Source organism: Melanotaenia boesemani, chromosome 1 (genome assembly GCF_017639745.1).
Source record: "Melanotaenia boesemani isolate fMelBoe1 chromosome 1, fMelBoe1.pri, whole genome shotgun sequence".
Classification (NCBI taxonomy): domain Eukaryota; kingdom Metazoa; phylum Chordata; class Actinopteri; order Atheriniformes; family Melanotaeniidae; genus Melanotaenia; species Melanotaenia boesemani.
In genome coordinates, this window is record NC_055682.1 from 21700097 (window position 1) to 21713209 (window position 13113).

Sequence of the window (13113 nt, forward strand, 5' to 3'; positions counted from 1 at the left end):
TTTTGGCAGCAAATTCAGCTTCAACCCACCACCCAAATGCCTTCTTTTAGTGGTCTGTCATCACATATATTCTTAAAAAAAAAAACAAAAAAAAAAACTCTTCTTTAATCTTTGTGCAAGATTTTGACTTTTAGAGATCAAAAATGGTCATACTGCATTGTGTAGAACAATAATGGAAGGCACACAGCAGCAAACTGCTTTTGAATGTAGATGACTTGTAATGGGACCAAATCAAAAGGTAGCTATGTTTCAGCAGCACTTGAAAGCCGTCTGTGTATTTAGGATGAAAACTGTCTGCAGGATTAAAATGGGAATAAGGAAATCCTTAGGAGAAACAGAACTCCATCACAGAAACAGTACATTACAAGGAGCTGGCAGGCAACCATGAAGAGCCAGCTCTCTACAGAGATCCATGGCCTTGGGGCAATTCTGTGTAAGCTCAGATATGAATATAATTACATTTTTCTCCCAAAGGGACATTGTGTAACATTCTCTGTTGTTTACAGGTCAAAATCGATGTCTGTATGTATATATGTGTTATCATTAGTGTATTATTACCTCCACTAATCTGACACATTCTTGTAAGCAAAGAATTTTAGATTTGCACAAGCATATGACGGGTAAGCTGGTAGAGAGCACCATGGCAGTCTGCCATCTTGAAACTACAGCCGCCGACAAGGGACAAATAGCACCAATGTGTGATTAAAACTCGGGAGAAGATAAACGAGAGCGGCTTACTACCCTGGCAATTTGGAAAATCTGTTATTGTTATTTACAAAAATGCAGGACCGTGCATATGCAGCAGCAGTACAGGAGCATTTCACCATCGCCAAGAAAGCGAAAAAGAGAACTTAAAAGGCTGCGTGGCCAGATGATACAAAAAAGGAGGATCAACAACGGGCTAGCCTTCCCCAGATGGGAGGAGCTCAAGAAGGATAATTATTTTAAAAGGGATGCTTAAGTTGCCAACTTTCTCCTCAGCAAGTAAGTCAACGGTACTGCCTAAATTAGCCTACTTTTTTTCATTTGTTTTTGTTAGACAGTGTAGCTTGTTACCATAAGCATCACAGAACAGTAGATCCTCCTAAAATACACCAGCCTCGTGTGTGCAGAAGTGTATTTTAATGTGGTTTCCGAAGCTTTCACAGTCATGGTAAATACCTGCTTTCAGTCGCAGTAAAGCTGGTCTAAAAGCCACTGGGAAGGCTTTATAAACTGGCTTTTACTGTGACAAAAAGCCGGTGTTGTGTGGAGGTCAGTTTCCTCGTCGAAACCCATTCCTCCTGTGAGAACCATTCTTCCTAAATACAGAGGAACCATATCTGACAGTTTGATGGGATGCAGCTGCAATATTTATGAAGTCACAAACATCTCTACCTGAGTGAACACTCCATGAACTATCAGATTACATGCTTTCATCAGTGTTGTCAAGGCTTTTTGAGAGAATGCACTATACGTTAGAATGCGATACACAATTCCAACGTTAGATGGAAGTTATTCTTACACAATGTCCCTTTAAGTTTTGGTAAGACTGCTTCTTCTCTTTTTACTACTGAAAAAGTTTTTTTCTCCTCTGAAAGTTAAAATGGGGAAAAAAAAGACGCATCATGAAGACATGATTATCTGGACTCAGTGATAAACCACTGGAACATAGAATCTCAGACATGAGTTCACCACTCATAACTTCACAGCATAGGATGTCAACAAACTTCATTTAGGTTTAATTTCCGTTTATAAATCAGCACCACTCAGATCAATAACTTATTAGGTGAGTTCACACTGCTTTGAGATGATTCATTTCCCTCCGCACTGATCCTGACAGCGGACCTTACATGAATTACACAAAACAGCTTTAGGTCTCCGGGCTTAAATATGTAAGAAATCACCCAGGCGAGACACAGACCAGGGGGATGAGCACTAGGACTTACTGGCAGCTTTATCTGTGCTACAGCTGCATGGGCTGACACAGGACAGCTGTGTGTCTTTTTAATTCAAAGCTGAAGACAAATGTTTTTAGATTGGCTTCTGACTAGAGCAGTCTTGTTTCTAGGTGTATTTTGTTATTCTTATTTTGTCCGTTATATGCACTTTGGAAGGCTCGTAATACCCTGCAGCGCTGTAGCACTTTCCAGTTGTGTTTCTATGTGTTGTTTTAATTATTTTATGTTTTTATGCATTGTTTTCACATACTTTATATGACTCTGTTGTAAACTTTGAGTACTTTTTGGTTATTGTAAAGAGCTATGCAAATAAAATTTGATTTGATTTGATTTAAACTGGAACTCGGACCACTGAGGCTGTTTTCATTAGGAGTGTCTTTATTAAGTCACTATTTGGAAATGTTTACTCCCACGTTCGTGTTTGTTTTCCTTTCATTTGTGTACCACAGGAGAAGGGTGTGTTGGGATGTTTGTGTGTCCGATGAACTTCCTGGATTAAATACAAGATGGTGGTGATGTTCACTAAATCACCTGCTGTACTGAACTTTGAAACACAATGGACTGAAAGTAATAAGGTTGTAAAACAATGTGGCTGAAAATTAGATTCACATGCAAATGCATGTAAATGGTAAACATCTCCACAGCAATACTGTACATACTGTATACGTGCAGCACCATGCAAAAGTCTAGGCAACCCTAATTTTAATCTATATGATGATGACCAGAAGATTTGGGATCCAAAATGCATTACAATTTCAGAAACATTAATTTATTCTTCTTTTTAATACAATAATTCAAGAGGGAAAATTAAATGGAGCACCATGCAAAAGTTTTTACACCCTGAGAAAGGGGTCACCAACAGGGGTCTAGTAGGTTTTAGTGTTTCCCTGTGTTTACCTGACTCATATCAGTGGCTCATTACCAAGCTGGTGCAGAAGTTGACAAGCTGTTGGAGGACCTTTTCTATTCGAATCAGGTGTGTTACACCAGACAAGCACTAAAACCTGCAGGATAGTAAACCTTGAGGACTGGAGTTGGTGACACCTGCCTTAAGACATTGTTTTAACCACAGCCTAAGGTGTTATCTTTTCATGGCTGAGCCTTTTTCCACACTCATTTCAGAGGTTTGAAATTATTCTTCAAAAACTTTGTCCCCAAAATTCAGCTGCTTGCTTACACCTTAAAAAATTGCAGCAGAGGGTTTCAAGAAGAGAAATAAATATCTTTATGTAGAGTTTTTGTGATCTAACTAGGAAATGGCAGTTAAAAGGAACAGCAGTGGTCAAGCCGAGGTCTGGAAGAGTGACTAACCTTCAGAGGGACCCCTTGAACAGGAAGAGTGCTGGAAAGGCAAATCAAAAACAAGTGTTGGTGCGCTGTCTTACTGAGCAACCACATCTGCATAAATATGACCTTCATGGGACAGTCAGTAAAAAAAAAAAATCCTCTCCTTTGTCTTCGTCAGGAAATTCAGCATCAGAGATTTGAGAATAAGCATCTAAATAAGCTTAGTTCATCAGAAGAACTTCAGTGCTTGCAAAACAAAATGAGCAGCTTTTGCAGGACGAAAGATTCCTACTTGGTAACAAAAAGCACTAAAAGCTACAGTACTTGCAGAGGGTTTCTTTTTTTCCTTCTAAATACAGACAAACATTGTTATTATTTTATCACCTTGCAATGCTCAAGTTTATCTTTAAAACTACCTTCAGGTTGGGAACCAGTTATGTCCAGTGATGTGAAATTTCAAAGCCCAAATTATCCAGAGCTGTCAACTCACTTTACTACATGACAGTTATGTAACAGCTGTAGTATTTAGTGATGGACCACTGTTTTCCTCAGCTGCCTCCTTGTTAGGCTATTACCCACTGTAACAGCTGTTGAGTAAACAAACACAGGAGAGAAATGTCTCGAAACAGGACTGTTTTGTATGATTAGAGAGCTCCTGATGTCTGTTTCATGGAACATGCAGTCTATGCAACATGAAAATATTGTGTACATACTGTGTTCATATTGACACTTTAAACTGCATCAAAAGTGGGACCATACATGCAACCCATGCAAGGTCAATGGAAAGAACTTTATCTGCAATATGAAAGTAACCATTTTAAGAATAACAAAAAATTAATCACAACAACCTTCAAAATGTATTAAAGGCTTTACAAGTTTTAGCCTTAGCTGTCAAACAGTCTGTATAGCATTCCTCTTTTCCCACGAAACGACAAAATGAGGCAGGAAGTCTCCTAAGGGCTTGGCTAGACTCGGGCCAATGTGGCCAAACTGATAGTAGCCAAGATGTGACAAGAGGCAAACAGTGGTTGACTGCTGGACACATGAGGATTTTAAGAATGAGTGCACAGCAAGCTTCAGATCTTTTAGTTAAAGCAACAAACATGAATAAAAGGGCAAAAGTCAAAAGTCAAGAAAACAAATTATTTTAGAGGCTGCTTGCACAGGGGATTTTGTTCAGGTACTTATCTAGATTAGTTAATGTTCACTTATTAAAAACTAGATGAAACATGATAAGATTATGATTTTTATGCTTGCAAACTGAAGATCATTTCAGAAGCCTGAAAAAAGTAGATGTTATGCTTTCATTTTTCTATTGTTCAGCAGTATTTGAGGAGTCCTAAAACCAGACATAAGGAGTTCCACAGACTCAACAGGAACATCAGCTGGTTTATAAAGTGAAAAACAGAATGAAACAATCAAACAAGGGTAGGAAATATCTGCAGGTTTACATGAGCTTTACCGACACACATCCAGAGTCACAATCATTCTACTGCTGCACTGATCACCCCAACTCTAAGTCATTACTCACTCCTGTTCTGGGGTCAGTGAGGCAAGCAGCACCACAGGATGAATAATGATCAGTAACCCATCATGAGGTCATGATCAGAGTGTGTTTACAGCATTCCAGGTTAGACTGTATGCTGGTGTCAGAAGTACGTCACACCCAGAGTCTCAAACAACTGCGGCCTTCACTTCATTCCGAGCTACATCCTTGCCAGAGGATGTGGTGAAATTATTTTGGAAAGTTTGACCTGCTGCAGGTTTGTTTTCAAACACAAAGGCTTCACCAGATCCCACAGCAGACAGTGGATATTAGAGAAAATGGAGTCCTGTGGTTGAGTACTCACCGCTGTAGAAACGGATCAAACAGCTAAGGTCTGAGTTGGCAGCTTCATGCTGCACTCGCACCGGGTCTGCGTAGCCCATAGATGTCAGGTAGTCATACACCATCTGGAGTGGACGCTCAGAGGGGTCCAGCCTCCTGCAAGACCAAACACAGGGAAATGTGGTATGCATGTATGCTCGACAACACTGGCCACCAGTTTGTTGGACAATAAATCATGAAAAATCCAACCACCAGATTCAACAAGATGCAGCAAGAAACAAAAGACCTGTCAGGACATTTCCAACCCCATGAACGTTACAAGTTCAACAGGGCACCTCACCAAGCTGAAAGCACTACTGCCTTAAAGTCGCAACAAAATCAGGAGATGTCTTTGAAGATAAAAGCAAATCAGCCTCAGAGAGAAAAAAAAAAGAAAAAAAACATTAGATATGAAAAATTAACTTGTTTTACTATATGAAGAAAGTCTTGACAGCTAATCCAAAAATATAAATTCAATTTTAAACCAAAACTCATCTGATCTCCTCGATAGCATCTGTTAGGAGTGATTGGCGAAATGAGTCATGTGTTTTTAGGATTTTCAGTTTGCAGCTCTACCTAATGATCCATGAAGACAAAGCACATATGGTAGTAAAAACTTGGTGGATAAATTTGCCAGCTGACACTGGCTATTTACAGACACTAACAGTGTCCATCAACACGATGACAGCATAAACACTTTGATTTTGGGGGTAATATTTTAAACAAAATGCCAATGTGCACCTTCGAAGCACTGTAGGTAAAGATCGCCCTCCCTCTGTTAGCATGTGTCTTTTGCAGGATCATGGTAAATTATTTCAGGCAAGTGGATAAGTGAAAGTCCCTGTTGACCATCTATGCTTGGAGCAGATATGCCTCATTGATTCACAAATTTTCCAACCATGACCAAATTACCAAGAAGCTGAGTTCAGTCTAAGCTGCAGCCAGCGGGTTTGTCAAAAATGGGATCTGACACTTATGTAGAAGTTTATGTACCACACACACAACAGCATCACAGACATGCAGCTGTTTTCACTTCACTTACACTTAAGAATTATTACATTTACAATAAATATATGTTAGTGCAGAAAATTCAGCTTAGTCCTGCACTTTATCAATGGTGAGCGCACAAAATAATAACCTCGTATCATTTATTTAGGTTGTACCTGACTAAACTACAAAGGTCACCTGAGTTTATTTTCACTATATGATTCGGGAAACTCATGATATTGAGTCGCTTACTCCTCCTGAGAGAAGCTATTTGACATGTCTGAGAGCCTCCCTTTGGAAGTGTCTAAGGAATGACAATCTGGGTGGAAACTCCGGGCATGCCCAGAACAAGTACAAGGAATTAAATATCCCATCTGTCCTGAGAGCACTTAATGGATCCCTGAAGAAGAGCCTAATGCTGGGAAAAAAGCACTAGACAGCTTTGCTTACCCTGTTGGCACTGGATACCAACCAGGACCAGGTTAAGTTGTTCAAAATTGGATGAATGGAAAGAATGAATATTCTCCCTCAGCTCTACAGCATCAATGAATTTACCCTAAAATCTGGGTTTGTCGAAATCAAAGGAACCAAGACTGGTTTCCTGGAAGTGGCACATTATTACAAGCTATAAAAAAAATAAAAAAAATAAAAAAAAAAGCTTTTACTCCTTCCATCATGTCTATACTTTTAAATCCCTCATTGCTGTGCAGTAGCTGTTTCTTCTTTTTTTATGCTCACAGTAATAAGATCTAATACAAAGTGAATGCAAATGCAAATACAAATAGGGATCTGGCTCAAAGTAACAATCCACTCTATTTTTAAATTAAATCCATTTAAATGTAACCTTGGCTTGTCTTTACTCTATATGCTGCTTTTCTCTGTATGAAATGAAATCACAGTTCTCTTCACATGGTATTGGTCTGCTTTCAGAAGTCAAAGGCTTGAATATTAAATTTAAATCCACCTGGTTGTGCTCACTGGAAGACATCAGTTTAAGAGCAGAATATAAACCGGCTGGAATATAAACCCGACTAACACTGCCTGTCCACCAGCTTACCAGAAGCCTTTCATTTATTACCACTCTGCTTTACTCTGCACTGCTTTCAGTCTTCAGTCTGCAAAGATATACAGATGCTGTTCCATATGCTATTGCTGGCTACCAGCCTATAAAGTGATTACCAATCTGCAGCCATGTTTCCAGCACAACACCTAAAGCATGTCTGAAGCATTCATTTCAAAGAATTAATAATTAAAAATGCAACTATTCTCCATTTCCCACAATAAACTCATCTAATGATGTAATAACTGTTACTCCGTGACTTAGAAGAGTTTAAGATTTTACTTGTAATAGCTTACATCATTTCAGACAGAATAAATGATTGAGATTTATTTTCTCCTCATGAATATCTCCACATTTGTTTATAGAACAAAACAAAGGAAAATCCTTTCATGGTCATGGATCAGTGATCCAGACAATCAAAGGGTCATTTGCAATTTCAGTCTGTGCAGCTGAGGGGGGGTGCACATTGTAGTCATGTTTCTCGAGGGGAACCTAGGTGAGGTGCTAAGGAAGTGTGGGATGATCTGGCAACTGCAGCACTGTGTTCTTTGTATTAAGCCGAGTTGTTCTGGCATTCTGTTTTAAATTATTTAAATGACGACAAATTGTGTGTAGAAGCAGAATTCTCTCGAGCTGCTTCTGTTAGATAATAATGTGCATCATTCTTCTCATTTCAGCTGTGTTTCTGATGGAAGTGATGCACTTCCACTGGGATCTTGGCAGTTGTCTAAGCCAGCTGAGTAGCAGCTCATGTTTCACTTGCAGTATAGCTGAGCAGCTGAAATCATCTTTTAATGCCCCAACTAATTTGTTCTTTTAGTTTTTTAAGAGGTGATTTTACATCAAGCTGCAAACTGTTTCAATGTTTTAGAGGGCAAAATAATTCTGAGCTGAACAGATTGACTACTGCAGTTGTGGATGCTGTTGTATGTCAGCTGATGGAAGTTTAACCTTCATCCCTCTATTGGTCTGAAAAAGGCACAAGCATTTTGAGTTCCTAAGAAAGGCGCCACCGTCTTAACTACAATTGATATTTATTTCCATACTTTTTAAATGCTTTACAGTGCACCCACCTGACTAGGTCTCCATGCAGCTGAATGTAGAGTCCTTGTCCGTCCCTCTGAGCACATAGCTCCTCCACTGTAGTACTGGTCGAGCACAGCACCAACTGAAGGTCTGTCTGAGGGGTGGAGGAGGTCTGTGGGCCAGAGGCTGGTGGCTGTGGGTCCACCGTGCCCCCATAAAGACACACACAGCCCCGTTGTGTGTCTCCCTTTAGCCAGTCCCGCTCTCTGGATCCAAACCTTGTCTTTCTTGTCATGCAGCTTCGACTCCCATTCCGCTTCATGTTGCGCTGCTGACACAGAAAAAAAACCTTTTTAACACCGACTGTCATCAGATAGACACCAGTAGAACAGCTGAGGGATGTCTGATGAGTTTTAGGAAGGTTTAAAGTGTACTGTTTACCATCCCAAACATGCAGTGGATTTAAATCTATAACACATCTCCATTAGCAATAAACAAATGGATAATCCAAACAGTAGTTTTGAGAGCTTTTATTTTTTTAATCTAAATAGGAGTGTCACAGGGCAAAATGAAATATGTGAAAATATAATGACTGAATTACTAGATTTGTCCATCAGTTTTGTAAATCTGCACCTTTTCATTCATCCTCTCTGATACTCTATGTTCCTGTTATGCTATCCTGTTATCTTAAATTTAAACTATGTGCACATTTAAGTAGCTGTTTTTAAATCTTCTTGTACTCGGTATAATGACAACAAAGGCTTTCTATTCTATTCTGTTCTATTCTATTCTATTCTAAACATGAGATACAGAAAGTTTTCTGTGGATGATCCATCCAACATGTTTAACCATAATCCTTTCTTGTTCCAAATTTGGGAACAGGTGAGAAAAGGAAAAGAAAAATAGAATCATAATAGAAAATTTGAGGTATCGCAGGTGAGAAGAAGATCCTTCAGTTTGGCCAAAGAAATATTTGAGTTGACCCCTTTGAAAGCAAACATCCATCTGCAGCTAACTCCACCTCTGACAGTGATCTCATCCTCACTGCAGTGATTTCACGCCTGTATTTAAAGCTGCCTGCTTGTGATCAAGGATTTCCAAAGATGTATATCTTTGGAGACAATTATTAACTTGAGCACAAAGATAGATTTAAATCATAACCTTCAATGTAACACTGAGCATTATTAGGTGTTACAACCTAACAGTTCAATGGGTTCACTGGGGTTTATGGGTTAATTTTGTTCAGGGTTTTAAAGGCTACCATTAAGAAAAATTCTTTGTTTAGCTGATATTTTTTTTTGTTTTGTTTTTTTATGGGTTTGTTATGTACGTAGTTTGGACTAATCACTGTGCAGTTACTGTACTTCAGATGGTTTTCCTGAAGTTGGGGAAAGTCCTAATCTTAAGTAGTCCTACTCTTCAATTTGTAAAATTAGCTCTACATTTCCTGAATAGCGTCTGTTTAAATCTTAATGTATTGTATCACAGAGACTGCATTACAAACAGAAACCACACAATGCTTTCTGCTGTCATTCTTATTGATTGCGATGATGCTAAATGTGTGAAACATGCAACGACCTAATACTATCCAGAAAATAAGCTGTACTAGGCTATTTTCAAAGTAAAGTGCTAAAATGATCAAATATCAGCAACCCCAGCTGCTCTTGTTCCAAGAGATAAGAATACTCTGATGCTTCATGTAGGTTGGGGATGTTCAGCTCCGGTCCTCGAGGGCCACTGTTCAGCAGGTTGTCGATGTTTCCTGCTTTTGTACCTGACTCTTATTATTGGGTCATTAACAGGCTTGGGCCAAAGTTGAAAACAATCTGTTGAAGTGATCCATTTTATTTAAATCAGACTTGTGGGAGCATGGAAAGATCTAAGACCTGGAGGACAGCAGCCCTAAAGGACCAACTTCGGACATCCATTATGTGGGCTCTCCATTACACACTAAATTACAGTTCTGGGGCCTCATTTATAAAACTGTGCGTAGCAAAGCAGACTACAGGTGGCGTACATAGGGAAAAAGGGAAATGTGGCACATAAAAACTTTCAGATTTATAAAAGTGTGTGCACGCACATCCTACGTCTGCTTCCGTTTATACATCAGAATCAACTCTAAAGTTGGTGCATATGAGGGAGCGCCTTGCCCCGCCCTTATGGTGGCTATAAAAGGTCAGGGAGCGCCTAAAATAAATATTCATCATATCATTTCCATGACAGTTCAGGAGGGGAAGAAGAGGATTTTTTCAGAATGTGAGACTGAGATCCTGATGGACGACATTGAAAAGCTAGAAAAGGTTTTATTTAGTGGGCACGGTGTGGTCATCACCAGGGTCAGAAAGGCAGAGGAGGGCAGCAGGTGGCAGATCAACACCTGGTACATGTTGGCAGCAGACTGTCCACATTATTTAGCATGAATGCATTTTATAACATGTACGTTTTCTTACACAGTAACAGAACATATTTTAGTGGTTGAGGTTCTTATTAATATCGTCTCCCTTTTGCTTGAAAATCCTCTTTTTTTGTTTGTTTTTTCTCTCCAAACGTGCACTCTTAGGAGAATTAATATCGAATGTGCCTCTTTATTCATTTTTGTAAATAGCTTTAAGGTAGGGACAAGTTTGGTTTTTATAAATCCCAAAAGTTGACTAAAATTGGCGTACACAGGTTTTTGTTCCTATGCCAGCTTGAAAAATGAGGCCCCTGGTCTTCATCAAGGATCCACCTCAGCCTTTCATCCAGAGTACTAATGCCCAAGATATTAAAGCTGAGTTTAGTCATTGAAATGGATTTCTTATGTTGTTACATTTGCCTCAAATATTTGGGTTGCAAAAAATCATCACGCTGGTTAATCTTCACAACTTACAAGAGCTTAAAGTGCCATCAACTGAAACAAATAAGAAAAAATATCAGCAACAACTGTCTTGGCTTTACTTCCACATTCTGTGAAACTTGATGTTTGCCATGAATTGCCTCTAAAAGGACAATTTTTTTTTTATTTAACTGAATAATTACTTTCTAAAGATTTTAATATTAAAGTCTTACCAGCTATTTTAAACAATATTTTATTATGGTTCAATTAATAAGGGAACACTGCATATTAATGTATCCACCCAGTCTTTATAGAAGCAGCAGCGGTTCAAAGGTGACAGTAGAGAGAATGTGATAAAAAAAAAGTGAAATTATATCTTACACCTGTTGAAAGAAATAATAAATATAAAACCACATAGCCACAGAGAAAAACAAATACAGCTGCTGCTTGCTGATTCGGGATCACTGCAGATATATGGGGGCACCTCCCAGGTGTGGAAATGTGTCACTGTGATCGTGACACAGGGCATCACTGAATTTACTGTCATGACTGAAAGGGAAGTACATAAATACTCTGCTATATTTGTCAAGGTCCATTTGGGAAAAACAAATTCATCAGTTGACAACTGAACACACTCATCATTTAATAAACTCCCACACAGCCTGCTGACATTAATTCTCAAAACCAGTTTAATTTTTTTATGTTTACGTGAAAAACCAGGAAACTAATAAAGAATCGATCCTCAAATGTCCAAGGTTTCTAGAGTTTTTTTTTGTTGTTGTTTTTTGGCTACTCTCACATCTAGCAGCAAAAACAGGTTGATGGCTTTAATAACATTTTGAGGGTTAAAATGTGTTTCGCTTCTGGCATTTAACAATTTGGTCTTGTGCATATTTTGATGTCCCCAACCCTTGAAATAAAATAACTAAGTAATGTCCACGCTTCCAGTAAAAAGCCATGATAAACTGTCCATTACTCATCATGTGCACTAATTGTCATTAACTGTTTGAGCAGTAGGCCTATCTATAAAGTGTGTGTGTGTTGTTAATTGGCTGATTCACTCATCACTAAATGGCAATCATCACTTAATATGACAGACGTTACATAATACTGCAAGTATGCCTTTGTATTCATGCACTTTGCCCTGTTTCAGTCATTTACTGTAAAACAGGAAAATTTTTCCGTGTGACAAGCACTTTGTCCGGTTTGAATCACTGCATGATAGAAGCATAAACCCTCGCTATGACCTGCCTTTAACACTCGGATTCCTGTTGCAGAATGAGCTCCAGGACCACTGCGGCTGCCGCGACCTGCAGTCTGCTTCAGCCCCGCCTGGTGGACCACCATGTCCGGCTGCCTGTCTATGCTAGCCCCGTTATCTCCGACATCACCTCCTTTCTTGACGTCCGCTTGGATGTTAGTTGCAGCAACCGCTGCGTTGTTATCCTCGTCCTCCATCGCCATGTACGATCCCTGTTAACAGCCACGAAAGCCAAGTGTCGTCCCGGTACGCGACTCGCAAATTCCCACGGAGAGGTGAAAAATCATCCTGTGTCGGTGCAGCGACGCCATATCCCGACTCTAATCTGCTTGCTGTCACACAGGCCTGCCGGAGAGCTGATCAATAAACATTACATGGGCGGGTTCAGAGTATTCTTCAACAGCCACTGGCTCAGTCTGAGGGGAGAGGCTTCACATAAATAATGATGAGGCAAGTTGGGACATTTCACATGGTTCACGACAAAAAAAAAAAAAAGCTATCACAATATCCCACTTTTAAACTACTATGTTAAGGTATTTGCATTTCATGTTTTTTTATCTTCCATGTTCAGACATTTTCTACATACCACTGTAGACCTAGTTTATTCCCTTTACTGTGCTTGATGATGTGAACAGATTTATGTTTAAAGGTGCAGTGTGTAACAAAATCAAAGGTCAGTGACAGAAGATTTTACTATATCATGAATACTGTTTTTATTTGTATAACCATTTACTGGTCCTGGCTCCACCTTTTCTATTTATTTATTTTTTTTAATTTATGGTGTCTCTGAATAAACAATCTCTGAGCTTTTAACACAGGAATAAAAGCTTGTTTGATAGGTACTAGAGCAACGTTTGAGATAAGTAACAC

At 39.2% G+C, this 13113-nt stretch overlaps 1 protein-coding gene across 3 annotated transcripts in view; it reads right to left on the reverse strand.

Moving 5' to 3' along the window:
* phlpp2 (PH domain and leucine rich repeat protein phosphatase 2) overlaps window positions 1–12572 on the reverse strand; it is a 39657-nt gene extending 27085 nt beyond the window's left edge. Inside the window, exons 1-3 of one of the 3 annotated variants that reach the window (XM_041979941.1) lie at window positions 12234–12572; window positions 8215–8495; window positions 5078–5211 (exon numbers count right to left, since the gene is read on the reverse strand). In XM_041979941.1, coding sequence (XP_041835875.1) covers window positions 5078–5211; window positions 8215–8495; window positions 12234–12446 — 628 coding nt within the window. In that variant the 5' untranslated portion in view covers window positions 12447–12572. Of the gene's footprint in view, window positions 1–5077; window positions 5212–8214; window positions 8499–12233 lie in introns of all 3 variants that reach the window. The other 2 variants (XM_041979932.1, XM_041979949.1) reach the window with 2 other exon arrangements.
* Window positions 12573–13113: the final 541 nt, after the last annotated feature.